The following is a 21,519-nucleotide window of genomic DNA, read 5'->3' as shown; positions in this document are numbered from 1 at the left end:
AGCACGTCTGTCACGTGTTTGCAGCGCTGCTAAAGTTGTCTAAATGTATAAGCACTTTTAAGCAACTTTCTGCGCCAGTTTATTGAATTGACTTAAAATCGTGTCTAGGCGCAACAAAATAGAACTGTTTTCACATAAAATATCCATGTAATGTTTCCTGACACTTCCATAAGATTTTTCTTAGTTCTTTTCCAAAATACTTGCACCTTTACTCCGTGCGCTGTTGACAGATTGAAATGATAGTGATAAAACTTATTTGATTTTACTGACAGCTGTCATCTGCACCATGCTAGAGCGCACGGTCTAACCTATAAAGGGTTAATTTTGCAGGACAGTCCATCCCAAAAAAGGGTTAATTTAAAGGTGTTCTTTATTTCTCTCTTTTCTCATTTCCAGCGCTAAAACTCAACGACCTAGTGAACCAGCTACATCAATGCTACCAGTTGACCACCGCCGGGAAATTCACCGACGCCATCGACAAGCTGCAACGCATAGTGCAGTGCGTGCCACTACTGCATGTCGATACTAAACCGGAGCTCACTGAAGCACAGCAACTGTTGACCGTATGCCGGGAATATTTGCTGGGATTGCGTATGGAGACAGACAGAAAGGGTGAGTTTTAGATAGTTCCACTATTGTTGGAAAAAACTAGCGCATATTGCAGTGCGTGCCACTACTGCATGTCGATACTAAACCAGAGCTCACTGAAGCACAGCAACTGTTGACTGTATGCCGGGAATATTTGCTGGGACTACGCATGGAGACAGACAGAAAGGGTGAGTTTAGTGTTGCGCAACAATAGTGATTTATCGATAGTAGACCTCGAAAAATATTCAGAATATAACATAGCATGTATTGTCGTTATCAATAGTATTTCATAAAATGCCTTATCGATACTATTGCACACTATCGATAGACTATCGATACTTATAGTTTTGCCTTTCATATCGATAGTGCACTATCTATGAGTAACACTAATGAGTCATGAACATTGTAGGCACACGACCCTTCCCAGTTTAACATAGGCAAATGTATGATTACTGAACATAATGTACTCAAAAACCGTTTCTCTTCCAGCGATGCCCAAAAACACGCTCGAAGAGCAGAAGCGCACGTGCGAAATGGCCGCTTACTTCACACACTGCATGCTGCAGCCTGTTCACCAGATCCTGACGTTGAGAACCGCTCTCAACATGTTCTTCAAACTCAAGAACTTCAGAACCGCCGCCTCCTTCGCCCGAAGACTCCTAGAACTCGGCCCTCGTCCCGAAGTCGCCCAGCAAGCCCGAAAGATCCTCCAAGCCTGCGAAAAAACACCCACAGACGAACACCAACTCCTATACGACGAACACAACCCATTCAGTATCTGCGGAATCAGTTACAAACCCATCTACAGAGGAAAACCCGAAGAAAAATGCTCCCTTTGCGGCGCTTCCTTCATGCCGGAACACAAAGGAAAACTATGCCCCATTTGCGGAGTCGCCGAAATCGGAAAAGACGTCCTAGGCCTCCGAATCTGTCCCCTGCAGTTCCAGAGATAAATAATGTATTATTGTAAGTTTATAGATTAAATAAAATATTGTATCGCGTTTTACTATTGTGTTTTTATGATTTGTTTAATTCGGTTCGAATGCGCTAGAGTTTATACAGGATTCATTATGATTTCTTATTTACTTAATATTGTTAAGTATCGTATGTAAAATAAAAGAGATACATTATATTTAACGTTTATTTACATTATTAACTAGAGTCTAACATTAACGAGTAAATATATCAGCTAAGTCTAAACGTCTACTGGTTTCACCTCTTGTTTGCTTTCCCTGAAATAAAATAACAAAATTAATTCAGATTCACCGTGCAGCGATTTTGGTATAGCGAAATATTATTCTATTATTGAACATAAGTACATTTTAAAATCAAAATACACATTGGACTAGCAGTGGCACGTAAAACAATTTAAAAGTATTAAATATTATAATGGCAACTATGTATAGGTAGGGCAATTCCTTCTTGTGGGCGCGGTTTCAATCTGAAACTCAACAGATATCGCGCTAAATGAATTTACAATAAATATCTTGGCTTGTTTGACGCCAAGCCACAATTTCCTTCTAAAGACCTTCAGTCTTGACAAATAAAGGCGATTTTGCTTTAAACTAGTGTACTCTCCTCTTGATAACGCTTGATATCTCGGCCTATTCACGATTTCTTTCAAACGACCTTATGTATAAACAAATAAGGTTGTGTTTGCCACTCGCCTGCTCTATATCTCGGTTTATCCACGATTTCTTCCAAACGACCGTATGTCTAAACAAATAAAGGTGTTTTCCCCACTCACCTGTTGTTGAGCATGTCCTGTATCTCGTCGAAGGTCTTGCCTTTCGTCTCTGGCAGCAGAGTGGCGCTGAACACGAAGCCGATTCCGCAGCACACTGCCAGGATCCAGAACGCTGTGTAGATTCCGTAAGACGCCGCTACGTCGCGGAAAAACCTGCGAAAAACATACATTATAAGACATACAAATTATCGCAATACAACAGTAGCAGAAGAAAACACGAAAAGAGGAAACAATGAACTGAGCACCACTTTGGAGCAATGGCGATACCCATTGCATACTTGGACCCGATTCCCACCAAAGCGGAGAAGAGAGGTCAGTTTTGAATAACCCATCAGAATTCCGAACCGAGGTTAAGCGGAGATGTGATGTGCAAATAACAAAATCTGATTGGTTACATCTTGTCTTGTCTCCTCTGCTTGGTAACCAGACCTTAGTTGTCTAAGGTCTGGTTACCGCGTGGCTTTGTAGCCACGACCTTGATGTTCAGTGTGTCCCATGCCAAGGAGTCACGAATTATATTGGGCACAGGGATTTCAAATCTCATTCAATCCAAGTCGCCACCGTAGGGCAATGATATGGGCTTTATTTCGATGAACTCATAAACCGGGGGTGAACACTTGTACCAATCAAGGCCAAATAAATTACCTCGTCCATATGAACCCGGCGAGCCAGCACATGAAGGAGCAGATGCCGCTGGCTAAGCACTTGGTCTTCACTGGGAACATCTCCGCCACTAAGATCCATGGCACTGGACCCACGCCTGGAGACAAAATTCAGTTAGGTATAACGGGGACAAGTCTTTGTTAGCATACACATGGTAAGGCTGCCGGGTAAAGCTTCGTTTTCACCAAAGCTGTGCTACGAAGATGAGTGAAGCAAGAAAGTGTAGCAAAGCTGTTAAACAGTGTGTGGGTGTGGTTTTCCATGACATGGCATGTCAGGGTACAGGGCCCCCCAGAAAAAGAAGCCTAGATACGCCAATGGAACCGGTGCACAGATAAAAGCTGTGCGAGAATGTGTAGCGGGCTCTTTTCAGATGCATTTGCGCATATCCACTGTTGCGGGCGAGACGTCATCATTTCAGCCACAGGACGTCCACTGCTGAACATAGGCCTCCCCTAATGACTTCCACATCGCACGGTTGGTAGCGGCCTGCATCCAGCGCCTTCCCGCTACCTTTATCAGGTCGTCGGTCCACCTTATGGGTGGACGTCCCACGCTGCGTTTTCCGGTACGTGGCCTCCATTCCAGAACCTTGCTGCCCCATCGGCCGTCAGTTCTGCGTACTATGTGCCCTGCCCACTGCCACTTCAGCTTGCTGATCCGTCGGGCTATGTCAGCGACTTTAGTTCGTTTACGAGACGAATTTCGTGTACGTGGGCGAGACGGATACAGGAATATAACGAACAAAATCTTAGTTCTGCAGTTAAATAAGTAATTCTTATATTATATTCTTACCCAGTGTGAAGAGGATCATGTAGACGATGAGGCAGAGCAGCGGGAGGAACGCGACAGACGTCATGTCCACTTTGTAGTACGAGTCCAGTAACGCGTACACTCCAATGAGGGTCTGAAATATTTGTAGTTATGACAAAACTAAAATATTAGCACTGGGATAATGGATTTTGTTTCGTCTTGGTTAAATAACAAGCATCATCAAGGCATTCCCAGTTTGAAAGAAAGAAGAAAGAAAATAATTTTATTTGGCAACAAAAGAAATACACTTAATTAGAAAAAAAGTCACCCACATCAGTATCATCTTGACAGTGTAACCAGGCCTAATAAGTATTAATCTCCGCGAGTTTACATCGAATACAAAACACGCACGATGGCCCCCTATAGGATACTATTCGACAAGGCCTCACATACGAGCGAGCATTGACACGCACGCGTATTCTTGTGTAGGTATGATGGAAGAAAATAAAGAAAATAGTGTACTAAATACTGTAATATAACACAGAATGTACTTTTTTAAGTTGCCTGAAGACACTAAGAGGTAAATAAGTAGTTAATATTATTCATGATAATTAATGATTAAACGAACTTAAAAAGTGAAGTTCTATCATAATTATGCGAGGGCTTTGTCCGAAGAGATTAGAAATAAGAACTATGTAGTATCACGTACGGTGATGCCAGTTTACGCACTGTTAGTTGAGGATATTTTTTTTTTTTTTTTTGTGGGTATCTCAGTTTACATCCCATTTGACATTGNGAGCCCCCCAGAAAAAGAAGCCTAGATACGCCAATGGAACCGGTGCCCAGATAAAAGTAGTGCGAGAATGTGTAGCGGGCTCTTCAGATGCATTTGCGCATATCCACTGTTGCGGGCGAGACGGATACAGGAATATAACGAACAAATTCTTAGTTCTGCAGTTAAATAAGTAATTCTTATATTATATTCTTACCCAGTGTGAAGAGGATCATGTAGACGATGAGGCAGAGCAGCGGGAGGAACGCGACAGACGTCATGTCCACTTTGTAGTACGAGTCCAGTAACGCGTACACTCCGATGAGGGTCTGAAATATTTGTAGTTATGACAAAACTAAACTGATGCTGGGATAATGGATTTAGTTTCGTCTTGGTTAAATAACAAGCATCATCAAGGCATTCCCAGTTTGAAAGAAAGGAAAGAAAATAATTTTATTTGGCAACAAAAGAAATACACTTAATTAATTAGAATAAAAATCACCCACATCAGTATCATCTTGACAGTGTAACTGCCAAGACACAGATTTTCAGTGGGTGCCTTTTAAGCAGGGGTTTACAAAAATTAAGAACAAAAAATTAAATAACAATTAAGAATTCTGTAACCTGAGTAGCTTCTCGCGTTTGTTGATGTTTTCAATTACTTTGAAGGTAATAGACTATGCTTGATTAATTTATGTTACGTTTTATGTAAACTTTAATTAAATTAATTCCATTATAAGTAAGCAGTTAAAAGTAATTGGTTTATACATTATCAAAGGCAAAAGATAGCTTCTATTGCTACGTTATGTTAGAAACTTACTAGAAATATTGTGAGTCCAAGAGACGTGGTCCACATGAGCAGTTTTCTTCCGAGCCGGTCAACCACAAGTGGAGTTATACAACTTGTCACAACCTGGATACAAAAATAACAACACACAAAAGTTAAAAAGGCACAAATTAAGAACTTATGTTATTCACTACGAGTAGCTTTTGCCCACGGCATTGCCTGAAATTCAGGTTGTCACAGATCGTTATAAATTATCTACTATATAAAAATAAATCGGGTTTTCCTTCCTGACGCTATAACTCCGGAACGCACGAACCGATTTCCACGGTTTTGCATTCGTTGGAAAGGTCTCGGGCTCCGTGAGGTTTATAGCAAAGAAAATTCAGGAAAATTTAACAAACGAAATACCACGCGGGCGGAAAGCTATTAGCCTATATTTGACGTTCGTTATTTTCAGCCAAATGACGTCCACAGCTGGACAAAGGCCTCCCCCAAGGATTTCTATAACATTCTGACGTAATAAACAATAATACTGTAAAGTTTTATAAAAGTCCGTTCAGTAACTTTTTGCGTGATAAATCCATAAATCCTAAAACGGATTTATCTTCTTCTTATCGTGTCGACAACAAACCTACACAGTGTCAGCCAAACTCCGCTACAAGAGTGGCGTTGTCAGCAGCATTCATTAAATCCTCCTGAGTTCAGTTGCTCGGGCAGTCAGGGCATGACATCATGTGCTTCATCGACTGGGGAACAAAAGCGCACCTGCACTCCATGTTTGAACCATCCAAGAATCCCCACCTGACCAGATTGTCCTACGGATTTATAATATGGAGGACTCATGCTGCTTCTTCTAAAACGCGATGCAGTGCAGGGGCGTAGCTACTAAGGGGCTAGGCGGGGCAGTGCCCCGGGGCCCAAAAGCTCAGAGGGCCCCCGAATTCTTACCAGAAAATCTCAATAGAAGTGAACTTTGAAAATTTCTCCCATTTTCAAAATAAATTCGAAAGTTATAACTAGGGAATTCCCCTAAATTCTTTCTGTGGGTTGGCAGTGTTGTTTGACGGATAGCGATATGTGCGTTTATTATTTTATCATTGTGCGTTTTATTGTGAAGAGAAGAGAACGGTTAAAAAATAATAATGCTGTATCAGGAGTAAGTAAGTAAGTTTAATGTGGGGCCCTATTTTTCATTTGCCCCAGGGCCCTTGGTTACCTAGCGCCACTGGTGCAATGAGAGCCTTCTTTTTACCCAACTGCGCCAGGAGGGTTATTGACTGAAGTTGTTACCTGAACCACTCCCATGATGATGGTGCCGTCTGAAGGAGTGATGGAAGCGCCGACCTTCACAAGCAATTCTTCCATGTAGAACAGCAGCACGTCAATGCCGGACAGCTGGAGAAGCATGGCCAGGAACACGCAGATACCTAGAAAATGTAAGTTGCTGCTTAAATGCGAGCTAAATAATTAACGAATTTTCTTTCTTCTTTCTTTCTTTTAAAAGACAACTGGCGAACTTCATGTGTTACTAACATTACTTTTCTAGTTCAAGAGGATGAGATACTAGACTTTACAATGAACAAAACGGGAATCGAAAGGGACAACCGGTTCGAGTTAACTGCGCACCAGGTAGCTGTGACGTCACATCGACGTTGACGTGAGTGCGAGGGAAAGTCGCATTCCAGCGAGGTGCGCAGTTAACTCGACCAGGGTAACTTGAGTCTTGAATGACTATTATTTCAGTGTACTTGTACTTAGCAAGATCGGAATCGTTAAAACCCTGGAATCATTTTGAGACGATGCACTAAGTAGATGTTATACGAGTACTTAGGCTGAGTTGCACCACCTAACTTTGACGATAACCGGTGCTATTTGTATGGCATTTGACAGATTTTTGACGTTTACCAAAGTTAAAGTAAGATGGTGCAACCCAGCCTTACTGTTAAACTAGTACATAGTTACCTAAAGCTTTGACGTTTCCTCTAGTAGCCCACAGGTCCTTAATCCTGGGCTCTTCCTTGAACTCCCTGGCTACGACTGCCTGAAGACCTTCAAGTTCCGGGAGTACGGCCTCTTTTGAAGTGCCGCGCAGTTTCTGAAGCACTTCTGATGCTTCTTCTGAACGACCTGTGGAGCAAGCGTTTGGTTGTAAGATTTAAAAGAAAAATAAAGGTACCAGGTACCTACCTAATAAGAATATGTACGGTATTATTAGCGCTTTACAAAGTTGTAATTATGCTAGTAAGTATACTATTAGGACTACTTATTGATTTTCTACATCTTCAGCTCACTCGGATAGTTTTATGGAGATCTTTTATCAGCCTTCATCATCATAAATATGTCATTTAGCGTGTTTAATGCAAGAGAAGGATCCTCATTTACCAAGGCAATGAATCTGGCCCAAACCCCTGAAAAAACTGGCCAGACCCAGATTGCTATATTAAATCTTAAATGATTTCCCACACTCCACCATAGTGGAGGAGGCTCATAGTCCAGCAGTGGACTGTAAAGGGCTGTTGATGATGATGATGATGATTTCCCACAGTCGATGCGGTCTGCGGTCTTGTCAAAGTAATCATTATGCGGGCTTTGACTGTGACAAAAATTTAATACGCGCCGTAGGGTTTTCTTTACATTAAATAAAATATCTCGTACCATTAAGAACCAGGAAGAACGGAGACTCCGGGATGAAATAGGTGAAAGGGACATAGAACAGCGACAGGATCCCTCCCGCCGCAGTCAGGCCCCAGTACGAGGTGAATGGCCCGATGGCGTACGCGAGTAGGAAGCCCACGTTGATGAAGAGCAGGAATAGCGCGCTGAGGGAGCCGCGGATCTTGTCCTGGAATAGAAAATTTAAGTTAGGTAAGTAATGCACAGAAGAATAGATAACTATATAGAAGGTATAACAAGTTTTTAAACTTTCGCGTTCCATTTCGGCTTAATATGTAGAAAGACACGGGTCTTAACGCGATATTCTCTAAAGCAGACTCTGTTTGTGACCACGGCTGCAGCATAGCAGCCAAAACATCAAGCCGTGAGTACATAATGTAACTCGTTAATAATAATGTAACTCGTTAATAAATGTCGCGTTAAGACCCGTGTCTTTCTATTTAGGTAGTATAACAAGTGTCAATCAAGGGTAGATCATGATTCAAAGAAAGAACAGTTTCATCGAATAAGTAATTCAAAGTTTATCTAGTTTCCATAAGACGCAGCTTGAAGACAAAAGACGAGAAGTATAGACGTATAGAACTGCATCCTTGTGGTGCATTCCAGTAGCCACCTAATTTTATTTTAAAGCAGATTTCCATGTGTTTCCATCAATCAAGCCCAGACAAAAAGCTGAATCATCTACATGAGCAATTAAATTAGGTAGGAAATCGATGATTTAGTAGGTAGTTTGCTAACTTCAAATTGACCATCAACAGAGTATGATGGCGAGATATTATAAGGCGAGTAACATCTGCTCACAACAAATAACACTAATGAAGATCACGACTACTCTGTCTAGAGTGTAACAACTGTGGAGGAGAAGAAGAAGAAGAACTTCAGCTAGGTAGTAATTTCACGTGGACTCACAGCAGTTCTCACCTTATTGATTTCTATTACGTACCTAGTACCTACAAAACAGATCTCTAGCACCAATCAGTGCTAACTGAACTTACTTAGTTAAGTATCTATACAGTGGAGGATCTAATTTTTAAAATCGAAATAAAACAAGTAATGATCTAAAAGTGCCGCCCTAGGCTTCAGCCTACACTCAGCCTGGTAGTAAATCCACTTCTGTGTGTATATCACGTTGACCCGTAGCTTTTCTCACCTCAGCGATCTCGCCTATGTAGATGGGAATGGTCGCGAACTGCATGCCCGTAGCGCAGCCCCAGAGCAGGCGCGCCGCGTACAGCGTGGCCAGCTCGGAGGCCACTCCGGCCAGCAGCCAGCCCAGCAGCAGCGGCACGTTCGAGCCCATGATCAGCCAGCGGCGCCCGATGTGCTTGGACAGGGGACTGTGGGCCGGGAACCTAGTCCTAGACCAATATTTCACCCAGTAGCCATCTAGCTACATTACGGAGCAGATTTCCAATATTCAAGCCCAGAAAAAAAGAATCTTCCAGGAGTCTAGTCCACCAGCTGCTTGCCAGTTACATCATGTAGACTCGTAGCAGTTCTCACCTCAGTAACCATTCTTACTAGATGGGTAGCTCCTCAAAAGAGTCGAGTAACCTAGCTAGATTAAAGCACAAAGATGAGATTCGTGACATTCTCACCTTAGTGACTCTCCTATGCAGATGGTTAGCTCTTGTAAATAGACGTGGACCTGGGCTATCTGTAGAACAAACCTTGGCGGTCAAGCTGTAGATCCTAGCTTCACAGAAATTACAGCAGTGGGAACGAGAGGTGGAAATAGTCCCGTATCTATAGCATAAAGAATTGAAAATGCTCACCTGAGCGCTCTCTCTCTCCCTATGTAGATGGCTAGCTCCATTAAACGAGGACCTAGGTTATAGCAGAAAGAAGCTCATAGCAGTTCTGACCTCAGCGATCTCCCCTATGTAGATGGGAATGGTCGCGAACTGCATGCCCGTGGCGCAGCCCCAGAGCAGGCGCGCCGCGTACAGCGTGGCCAGCTCGGAGGCCACTCCGGCCAGCAGCCAGCCCAGCAGCAGCGGCGCGCTGGAGCCCATGATCAGCCAGCGGCGCCCGATGTGCTTGGACAGCGGACTGTGGTCCGGGAACCTAGTCCTAGACCAATATACCACCCAGTAGCCATCTAAGTAGCTACATTACGAAGCAGACTTCCATCATTCAAGCCCCAAAAAAAGGAAAATCTTCCAGGAGTAAGTTGTTAACCTCAGCCATCAGCTAGCCAGTTACCTACATCATATTAAGGTAGATTCGAAACAGCGCTCATCTCAGCGACTCTCCAATCTAGATGGGTAGCTCCTCAAAAGAGTCGAGGACCTAGCTAGATTAAAGCACAAAGAGGAGTTTCGTGGCAGTTCTCACCTTAGCGACTCTTCTATGTAAAGCCTGGTCCGTGAGCACGTAGAATCCCGTCCAATGACCCCAAGCTACCCATCCCTATCACTCGCGGGTAATTATGTTGCTGTCGCGACTGTGCGACGGGCGCCCGCAGTGAGTGTGCGAGCAAACCTAGGCGGTCAAGTTTTAGATCCTGGCTACACAGAAATTGCAGCGGTGGAAATGAGAGCTCCGGAATCTTCTATAGTACAAAGAATTAGCATCTCTGACCTCAGCGATCTCCCCTATGTAGATGGGAATGGTCGCGAACTGCATGCCCGTGGCGCAGCCCCAGAGCAGGCGCGCCGCGTACAGCGTGGCCAGCTCGGAGGCCACTCCGGCCAGCAGCCAGCCCAGCAGCAGCGGCGCGCTGGAGCCCATGATCAGCCAGCGGCGCCCGATGTGCTTGGACAGCGGACTGTGGTCCGGGAACTTAGTCCTAGACCAGTTCCACCCAGTAGCCATCTAGCTACATTACGAAGCAGATTTTCAATAGTCAAGCCCAGAAGAGAAGAATCTTCCAGGAGTCTAAACTACGCTAGGCTACTAGCCATCCAGCTACATTACGAAAGAGGTTTCTAATATTCGAGCCCAGAAAAAAGAAGAATCTTCCAGGAGTTTAGATTAGAAAATCAGTCTTTAGGCAATTGGCTAACTTCAGCCAGCAGCTGCCAGTTACATCACGTAGCCTCGAAGTTTTTCTCACTTTAGCGACTCTCCTATCTATCCAGATACCTACTTTCCTTTCTATCTAGATAGGAGAGCATCTATTAGTGACTCTNAATGTTCCTTATCCTCATTTGACGTTTTTCGTTCGGCATTTTGACGACACAAAAACACTATTTTTAACACTGGGTACGTATTTAAGTAGAAGAAGTGCGAACTGGCAGAGCACTGAATCGTGACTGACGACGGATACCAATGTCAAATGGGATGTAAACTGAGATACCCACAAAAAAAAAAAAAAAAAAATATCCTCAACTAACAGTGCGTAAACTGGCATCACCGTACGTGATACTACATAGTTCTTATTTCTAATCTCGAGGACAAAGCACGAGCATAATTCATGCTAAATCATGTATTTCCTCCGCCATTTTCTACAGTTTGGCACCTCACGTCACATCATTTTACCGAAGTCAGCCCTATTATAGCTTTGGCGCAGTGCCGATCACTGACGTTTGTCAACAAAATGGTGCTTGACTCTTGAGACAAGCTAAATTACACCATATTGTTAATGACATTGAGCATACATTTTTTTAAGTACCGTCGCGAAGTAAAACTTCTGTACGTAGTACTTATTATTATTCTGTGGTGTAACTGCCAAGACACAGATTTTCAGTGGGTGCCTTTTAAGCAGGGGTTTACAAAAATTAAATAACAATTAAGAATTCTGTAACTTGAGTAGCTTCTCGCGTTTGTTGATGATGTTTTCAATTATATTGAAGGTAACAGACTGTGCTTGATTAATTTATGTAACGTTTTATGTAAACTTTAATTAAAGTAATTCCATTATACTCGTAAGTAAGCGGTTTAAAGTAATTGGTTTTAAATACATTATCAAAGGCAAAAGATAGCTATTGCTAAGTTATGTTGGAAACTTACCAAGAATATTGTGAGTCCAAGAGACGTGGTCCACATGAGCAGTTTTCTTCCGAGCCGGTCAACCACCAGTGGAGTTATACAACTTGTCACAACCTGGATACAAAAATAACAACACACATAAATTAAAAAGGCACAAATTAAGAACTTATGTTATTCACTACGAGTAGCTTTTGCCCACGGCTTTGCCTGAAATTCAGGTTGTCACAGATCGTCATAAATTATAGCACATAAGTGACGTTCGTTATTTTCAGCCAAATGACGTCCATTGCTGGACAAATGTCTCCCCAAGGATTTCCATAACATATTCTGACGTAATAAACAATAATACTGTAATGTTTTATCAAAGTCCGTTCAGTAACTTTTTGCGTGATAAATTCTTCTTGTCGTGTCGACAACAAACCTACACAGTGTCAGCCCAAAACTCCGTTACAAGAGTGGCGTTGTCAGCAGCATTAATTAAATCCTCCTGAGTGCAGTTGCTCGGGCACTCAGGGCATGACATCATATGCTTCATCGACTGGGGAACAAAACCGCACCTGCACTCCATGTTTGAGCCATCCACTAATCCCCACCTGACCAGATTGTCCTTACTACGGATTTATAATATGGAGGACTCATTCTGCTTCTTCTAAAACGCGAGAGACTTCTTACCCAACTGCGCCAGGAGGGTTATTGACTGAAGTTGTTACCTGAACCACTCCCATGATGATGGTGCCATCAGAAGGAGTGATGGAGGCGCCGACCTTCACAAGCAATTCTTCCATGTAGAACAGCAGCACGTCAATGCCGGACAGCTGGAGAAGCATGGCCAGGAACACGCAGATACCTAGAAAACGTATGTTGCTTCTTTTAGAAGAATTACAGTGAGATAAATAATAATGAAAATGGACAATCGAAATGTTTATTAGGTACCATTATTTCTTTACTTCAAAAGAACTGGCGAACTTAATGTGTTACTAATAGCACAGAATAATAATAAGTAGGTCTCTAATAGTATGAGAGGGTAAGATACCCTACGTCACTTGATACTAAGGGGCCGTTCAAGTATTACGTAAGCACCAAGGGGGGGTGGGGGGTCTCTGTTTTGCTTATTTTGGATGACATGGGGGGTAGGGGGTCTAGATGATGATTACGTCATCGTTAGTTATTTCATCATTGCAAACGTTGTGATATTAGAGACATGCGATTTTTGTTATACGAAGGTAATACGGTAGAGAATAATACAAAGTAATAAAAACCACCGGCTATAGGGGCATTTTTTTGAGAAATTTATTAAATAACAAAAAAAAACACGAATTTAAAAGCAGTTTTTTTTTATCAAAAAGTATCATTTTTTATTATTTGTTGGCCTTTTTTGTGTATTTTATGTTTTTTTTAGTATCGCCTGTTATTTAGCATTATTACTGTTTTTACTTTATCAGGATATACCGCTTAGTTTAAAAGTAATTACGTTTTCTTTACAATAAGTAATTGGAAGAAAAAAAATTCTATAAAAAAATAAAAAAAAATATCAAAATTTTTTTGACCTCTTTTTTGTCGATAAAAATATCTAGTTTCATCTATTTTTATATGTACACTTTAACGTGACTCACACTGTATAAAAACATTTATAACTAAAAATTTTTACGTAAGCATAGGGGGAGGGGGTAAGTGCTTTGCTTACTTTTGATGACAACGGGGGCGGGGGGGTAAAAAATGGTAAGAAATCTGCTTACGTAATACTTGAACGGCCCCTAACGCCCGTATTCACAAACATTACTATGAGGTCTCACAGTGCGCGTGGACGCACAGGGTGACACACGAACCCATCACAGAGCTCTATTCAACGCTGTGCGTTCGATTTGCTGCGTCATTTATGCAAGCATCGTTTGTGAATACGGGTGTAAGATATTTTCCATGGCACACGTTCAGAAAAGTTTCAAGATTAGCAACCACTTTGGTCCCCTCTCGTACTAATATTACTTTATTCTGGTTCAAGATAAGATGCTAGACTTTACAATGGACAAAAAGGGAATCGAAAGTCAACATGAATGATTTATTATTTCAGTGTACCTACGTTTTAGCAAGATCAGAATCCTGAAAACCTTGGAATCATGCAGTAGTAGATGTAATTACTGTTACACTAGTACCTAGTAACAAATACATAGCTATTATGTTGCGAACTATTTGGTAATTTGGGTGTAATGAACTGAGTAGGTACTTAGTTACATACCCAAAGCTTTGACGTTTCCTCTAGTAGCCCACAGGTCCTTAATCCTGGGCTCTTCCTTGAACTCCCTGGCTACGACTGCTTGAAGACCTTCAAGTTCCGGGAGGACGGCCTCTTTTGAAGTGCCGCGCAGTTTCTGAAGCACTTCTGATGCTTCTTCTGAACGACCTATAGAGCAAGCGTTTGGTTGTCAGTAAGATTTAAAAGAAAAATAAAGGTACCAGGTACTTAATTTATTTATTTATTTATTTATTTATTTTATTGGGCTATCAACATGAGATACAGTATTAAACACAATTAAAAAATTAAGCCAAAGGTCTTTAACTAACTGCTCCCACACAAACGATAACCACAGCATGCATAATATTATAATGTAAGCAACCCGTGAACTTTACACAATACAATAACATAATATAGTACCTAATTACAACTTTGAATTTAAACAACAAAAAGAAAGCAACAAAAAATAAAAAATAAAATAATAAGAGGCCTCCTAGATGCATGCCACCAGGGGCACGTCACCCGTCTTAATTGTTTTTAAGAAACCAGCGAGGCTTTGAAAATGTATTATCAAGTTCTGGCAACTTCTTGCTGAGATCATTGTACAAACGAGATACACGAACAATTGGTGAACTGCGACCCATAAAAGAATAAACATGTACCGTACCGTAGGTAGGTCTTATTAGCGCTCTACGAAGTTGTAATTATGTTAGTACCTACTAAGTATACTATTAGGACTATTGATTCGATTCGATTTTGAATTGATTTTCTAAATAGCTTCAGCTCACTCGGATAGTTTTAGGGAGACCTTTTATAAGCCTTCATCTTCATCATCATCATTATATGATTTAGCGTGTACTGCAAGAAAAGCATTCTCATATACCAAAGGCAAGTGGAAAATCTGGCCCAAACCCCTGGAAAAACTGGCCAGACCCAGATTGGTAGTTATATTAAATCTTAAATGATTTTCCACAGTCGATGCGGTCTGCGGTCTTGTCAAAGTAATCATTATGCGGGCTTTGACTGTGACAAAAATTTAATACGCGCCGTAGGGTTTTCTTTACATTAAATAAAATATCTCGTACCATTAAGAACGAGGAAGAACGGAGACTCCGGGATGAAATAGGTGAAAGGGACGTAGAACAGCGACAGGATCCCTCCCGCCGCAGTCAGGCCCCAGTACGAGGTGAATGGCCCGATGGCGTACGCGAGTAGGAAGCCCACGTTGATGAAGAGCAGGAATAGCGCGCTGAGGGAGCCGCGGATCTTGTCCTGGAATGAAAAAATAAACAAAACATAAGGGTATAAATAAAATGATAGGAAGAAATGTAAAACAAAAACAGTTTTATCGAATAAGTAGTCTGATTTAAAATCTTTTTCTGCTTCTTAATGGAGGTGAAGGTAGTAAGGTGCTGCATTCCTAACTAATTCCACCTAAAAACAGCCAGCTAAGGATTTCTAACGTTCAAATCCAGACAGAAGAAGAAAAACCTTTCAGTAAGTTATTTGGGATTGGTACCTCCTACCTGATTTTTGCCTATACCTACACTATACAGTGTCAATTTTTTGCTTAATAGTAATAGTACCTAATACAGTTCATCAGTGTTTTAGAGAGGAACTCTTTTAAATCGAGGAACTTAGGGCACTTTCAAACATGAAGCGGAGGAGGCCGAGAGGAAGCGCAGCAAGCGCCACTTATAGTTTTCATAATTTCTAGAAGCGCAACTCACTTCGCGTTGGTCACGGTAATAGTGCTTCGACTGCGCAGCAGCAGCAGTATAGTAGCAATTCTGACCTCAGCGATCTCCCCTATGTAGATGGGTAGCTCTATTAAACGAGGACCTAGGTTATAGCAGGAAGAAGCTCATACAGTTCTGACCTCAGCGATCTCCCCTATGTAGATGGGAATGGTCGCGAACTGCATGCCCGTGGCGTAGCTCCAGAGCAGGCGCGCCGCGTACAGCGTGGCCAGCTCGGAGGCCACTCCGGCCAGCAGCCAGCCCAGCAGCAGCGGCACGTTCGAGCCCATGATCAGCCAGCGGCGCCCGATGTGCTTGGACAGCGGACTGTGGTCCGGGAACCTAGTCCTAGACCAATACCACCCAGTAGCCATTTAGCTACTTACATTACGAAGCAGATTTCCAATATTCAAGCCCAGAAAAAAAGAATCTTCCAGGAGTCTAGTCCACCAGCTGCTTGCCAGTTACACCATGTAGACTCGTAGCAGTTCTCACCTCAGTAACTATTCTTACAAGATGGGTAGCTCCTCAAAAGAGTCGAGGACCTAGCTAGATTAAAGCACAAAGAGGAGTTTCGTGACAGTTCTCACCTTAGCGACTCTTCTATGTAGACCTAAGCTATCTATAGCAAAAACATTGACGGTAAAGCTGTAGATCCTAGCTACACAGAAGTTGCAGCAGTGGTAACGAGAGGTATAGTCCTAGGGATAGTCCCGCCCGTATCTATTGTACAAAGAGTTAGCAGTTCTCACCTCAACGATATCTCATGGGTAGACAGCTAGCTCCATTAAACGAGGAGCTAGACTACCTATAGCACCAAGAAGAAGCTCATAGCATCTCTGACCTCAGCGATCTCCCCTATGTAGATGGGAATGGTCGCGAACTGCATGCCCGTGGCGCAGCCCCAGAGCAGGCGCGCCGCGTACAGCGTGGCCAGCTCGGAGGCCACTCCGGCCAGCAGCCAGCCCAGCAGCAGCGGCACGCTGGAGCCCATGATCAGCCAGCGGCGCCCGATGTGCTTGGACAGGGGACTGTGGGCCGGGAACCTAGTCCTAGACCAATTCCACCCAGTAGCCATCTACTATGGAAATAAAATAATTTATCATAATAATTGTGTTTTAATGGGATATATTTTCATAGGCAAATTTGATCCTTCCCAAAAATGTGGAACTGCAAAATTCAAATTTTCTTACATTGATTGCAAGTCAGTGTCAGGTTGTATGTTAAAAAAAATCTATCAGAGATAATAATAATATATTGATGATGCATAAGATTATGATTTTAATGTACACAAGATTCGTAATTTGTAACTGCGTGAATCATTTTTGATCAACATTATGTACATACCATGACACACTGACTTGCAAACAATGTAAGAAAATTTGAACATTGAAAATTTCGCGCCTACCTCAACGCATTCACCTTTCATCCTTTTAAAATGGCACGGAATAATTCTGTCTACATTTCCAAGTAACATCTGCCGATCTATGTTTTTCTTAAAATAAATGGGTAAAATGTTTTGGCTAACATGGCATCCCTAAATTCACTCACACAATAGACAAACGCCAAAATTTTGCGTCACAGTTTTGTTGTAGCGCGAGTTCCGTCCGCCTTTTTTTATAGGTCCATGCTCATTTGAGTAAGGTTTTAGCGAGCGTGTCCCTCCTCAACAGTGTAACTATCTCTACCAGGATACCAGAAACTGCAGTTGGTGGTCAGCAATGTGCATCCAAACCAGTGTTGCCAACCCGAATTTTAGAAAATTGGTAGATTATGTGCCAATTGTTGGTAGAAGTTGGTAGAATGTAAAATGCAAAATTGGTAGATCTACCACCTCAACTTAGAAAAAAAATTAAGATTCATAAAACCATGGAATAGAAAGTCACCTTTCACATATGCTACATGCTTTAAACTATTTGCATGTTTATTTAATATAAATCTTCCACCGGCACACTTTAGATCACACCTACATGATTTACAATAAAAATATCCTTCACCCTTAGTACTTTCTTGAAGCCAACCTGCAAATTCCTTATCTTTCTCCCATAATTTTGAATATTTCGCAACATAGCAAGCTTAACACACACACACACACACACAATCCAAATCCAAACGAACACAGATCATCACAGATGAGAGAGAAATAAATAATTACCATNCAACATAGCAAGCTTAACACACACACACACACACACACAATCCAAATCCAAACGAACACAGATCATCACAGATGAGAGAGAAATAAATAATTACCATATATTTTTTTATAAACTTGGCTTCACACGTTTGGGCCACAGACTAAGTAGTAAGAAGAGAACAGAGCCCCGATTACGGTAACTTTTAACGTTTCCAATCCAGACGCGCTTCTCGATTCTGCGATACGATTGGTTAAAACAGCTGACGTACGCTGTTGAACGACCAATCGTATCGCAGATTCGAGAAGCGTGTCTGGATTGGAGACGTTAAAAGTTACCGTAATCGGGGCTCAGGGTGGCTAATGAGGGCTATCGTTTTTATACTTAACAGTTGGCACCCCTGGCGATTGACAGAACCTTACTCTACAGTGGCGCCAACTGGTGAGCGCTAAAACGATAGCCTTATTGTCGGGTTATAGACGCGACATTGTGGTGATATGTGAAAATTAAAAAAATAGGTAGATTTTAGGTCTAGGGTGGTAGATAGGTAGACTGAAGTGAAAAGTGGTAGATCTACCAAAAAGTTGGTAGATATGGCATCACTGGTTATGAGTTCACACTTACAGGGTGCAAAGAGTAAAAACTTCGAAAATTTTAGAGAGGGTTACTCTGTGGGTCAATGTCAGTAGTCAGATCAGAGATCGTTTATGAAAGAAGGTCCTTTCAAATGAAATATTGGTTTTGATTTATGATTTCAGATTGAGTATTTGGCTATTCTGGTTGCTGTATAGTTACTTGCTATGACAAGAGTTAACATCAAGTCAAATACTGTGCATGAAACAGTTTTTCTGCAAAATGTAGAGTCAGATGATGTTGTGTCTTGTTTAGTTGTCTGAATAAAGCACGGTGAAATTCAAATTCAAATATTTTATTCAGTACATTACTTATGCCCTTCCCAGTAGGCCTAAGATGCGCGCCGTGATAGCTTTTATCGACGTCAATTTGTATGGGCAAAATAGATAAAATGGCGTGATAACCGCCTATCACGGCGCGCATCTTAGGCCTACAGGGCATTTATACACGTCCCAAATAAAGCTACCCTACCACCACTTCGGGACAAGATATGGGCTGGTGCTGAGAAGCAGTGGCGGAAGAAACTCAGTCACCTTTGTCAGCCTCTTTTTCAATAAAATACAGTAATTTATAGTTTATACTAGCTTTCCGCCCGCGGCTTCGCCCGCGTGGAATTTTGTCTGTCACAGAAAAACTTTATCGCGCGCGTCCCTGTTTCAAAAACCGGGATAAAAACTATCCTATGTTCTTTCCCGAGACTCAAACTATCTCTATGCCAAATTTCATCAAAATCGGTTGCGAGGTTTAAGCGGGAAAGCGTAACAGACAGACAGACAGACAGAGTTACTTTCGCATTTATAATATTAGTTGGGATGACACGCAATAAGTGTGAGCTAGGCAGGTATAATCCACGCACTCTTGGTAACTATCTTACTTTACTACCAATGACGTAGCGATATAATTAAATACCTATTTATCTTCTCGTCAATAATAAACGGTCATGTTTTATTATAATATCGTTATTTAGCATAATTCCCACACGACATGCTATTTTGACCTTATCGTAACATTTATTTCAATATACTCGTAAATTAATCGTTCTTCCTGTCTAATCAACAAGTCATAAGTACAGTCAGCCAAAGTATCCAAAAAGTTCGCAAAACTTTTTTGTAACAATAATGGAATACGGTTGTGTAATCAATTTTTTTAACACTTTGTTTGTCACGAACTATTTGAAGCTGACTGTACGTAGAAAAAGCTTTTGCAAATCAATCATCTAAAAAAAAAAGTAAAAGTAAAAGTATTTTATTTGCCAGCAAAAAAATTTACAGTCTGTTTATCTAGCGGCTGCTGCACTAAGCTGTGCTTGTGTCGCGGCAGCCTTAAGTAACACAGGTTAACAATTGTTGATAAAATATAGTGAGGACACACGGTACATGGCAATTAACAGTTATTAAACTCTTAAGATAATTAGAATATTTTTAACTTAGACTAAACAAAACTAAACAAAAAGTAACTGAGGTAGTGTGTGTAATGTGTGTGTGTGTGTGTGTGTGTGTGTGTGTGTTGTCAATATCTTTTTAGCTTTTAACGCAAATCTAGTCTTCAAAGCAGTTTAATCGATTTATTTTATTTTCAAAATCGATATTTTATTGTCTATGATGGCCGCAGGAACATCACTATACATGGACTCCCAGCAATAAAGTACGGTAATGCCTCGTACAGATTTTATCGGCAAAAATTATGGAACTTGATAGGTTTTAGACCATGCCACGCACCAAAACGTCCGGAAGTTGTAATAGTATTATAGAATAAACGTTAAAAGACTTATTTATGTAATTTTTCAATGCTTAAGTGTCCATTAGAATGAAAGGGTGCTTAATGTATTAAAAAAAATAGAAAATAATTATGATGGGTTAATGTTTTTGGGCGGTTTTTTAGGCGGTTTCTGACAATGTCCTTTAGCTCTTGTTGCTTCAAACGTAAATGCTCTGGCGGTAGTTGTGATTGTAATTGCACTGTGGATGCACTGATGTCACAGTTTGCGAAATTGTTGCAGATGAGACATGAACCCATAAACTTTTACCGGAGACCTACTATTATAAGTTACAGCCTAATGTTCATATCATGCTATGAAATACCAGTGGCGTAGCGTGGCTTTTCGCCGCCCGGGGCCGTCCGGAAATCCGCCGCCCTTTATTTTAATTATAAATATTTTAAAGTTTAAGTATTATACAGTGTGAGTCACGTTAAAGTGTACATATGAAAATAGATGAAACTAGACCTGTTTTTATCGACAAAAAAGAGGTCAAATTTTTTTGAGATTTTTTTTTAATTTTTTATAGAATTTTTTTTCTTCCAATTACTTGTTGTAAAGAAAACGTAATAACTTTTAAACTAAGCGGTATATCTTGATAAAATAAAAACAGTAATAATGCAAAATAACAAGCGATACTAAAATAATACATAAAATACACAAAAAATGCCAACAAATAATAAAAAATGATACTTTTTGAAAAAAATCTGCTTAAAAATTCGTGTTTTTTTGGTTATTTGATAAATTTCTCCAAAAAATGCCCCTATAACCGGTGGTTTTTATTACTTTCTATTATTCTCTATCGTATTATCTTTGTAAAACCAAAAATCGCATGTCTCTATCCCTATCACAACATTTGCTATGATCGTTTGAACAAAGGCCTGCCACAACATTATTTTCCGCAACAGGTAGAGACAATTTTAATTTTAACTAAATTGCTTATTTTACTTCGATATCTTTTGTTTTTATTTGAAATCTAACTTGTCTTTATCAAAATTACAAATCTAGAGCCATTTTCAGTTTTGTTGTTAACGAAGCGTTGAATGGCGCGCCCGGAGAGGCTTAGTTCAAACGATCATTGCAAACGTTGTGATAGGGATAGAGACATGC

At 41.1% G+C, this 21,519-nt stretch overlaps 2 protein-coding genes across 2 annotated transcripts in view; one reads left to right on the top strand and one right to left on the bottom strand.

Moving 5' to 3' along the window:
• Positions 1-1,594, top strand: part of alphaCOP (coatomer subunit alpha) — a 31,539-nt gene extending 29,945 nt beyond the window's left edge. Inside the window, exons 20-21 of the mRNA XM_028322263.1 lie at positions 397-612; positions 1,078-1,594. Coding sequence (XP_028178064.1) covers positions 397-612; positions 1,078-1,541 — 680 coding nt within the window. The 3' untranslated portion in view covers positions 1,542-1,594. The remainder of the gene's footprint in view (positions 1-396; positions 613-1,077) is intronic.
• Positions 1,595-1,616: 22 nt separating this feature from the next.
• Positions 1,617-21,519, bottom strand: part of LOC114365648 (facilitated trehalose transporter Tret1) — a 28,450-nt gene continuing 8,547 nt past the window's right edge. Inside the window, exons 4-11 of the mRNA XM_028322264.1 lie at positions 15,232-15,418; positions 14,150-14,314; positions 12,627-12,763; positions 11,938-12,030; positions 4,741-4,852; positions 2,981-3,095; positions 2,336-2,488; positions 1,617-1,820 (exon numbers count right to left, since the gene is read on the bottom strand). Of these exons, the coding sequence (XP_028178065.1) occupies positions 1,784-1,820; positions 2,336-2,488; positions 2,981-3,095; positions 4,741-4,852; positions 11,938-12,030; positions 12,627-12,763; positions 14,150-14,314; positions 15,232-15,418 (999 nt within the window). The 3' untranslated portion in view covers positions 1,617-1,783. The remainder of the gene's footprint in view (positions 1,821-2,335; positions 2,489-2,980; positions 3,096-4,740; positions 4,853-11,937; positions 12,031-12,626; positions 12,764-14,149; positions 14,315-15,231; positions 15,419-21,519) is intronic.

This window comes from Ostrinia furnacalis, unplaced genomic scaffold (assembly GCF_004193835.3).
Source record: "Ostrinia furnacalis isolate ACB-3 unplaced genomic scaffold, ASM419383v2 OfSCF7606, whole genome shotgun sequence".
Classification (NCBI taxonomy): Eukaryota; Metazoa; Arthropoda; class Insecta; order Lepidoptera; family Crambidae; genus Ostrinia; species Ostrinia furnacalis.
This window is presented reverse-complemented; position numbering and strand designations above follow the sequence as displayed.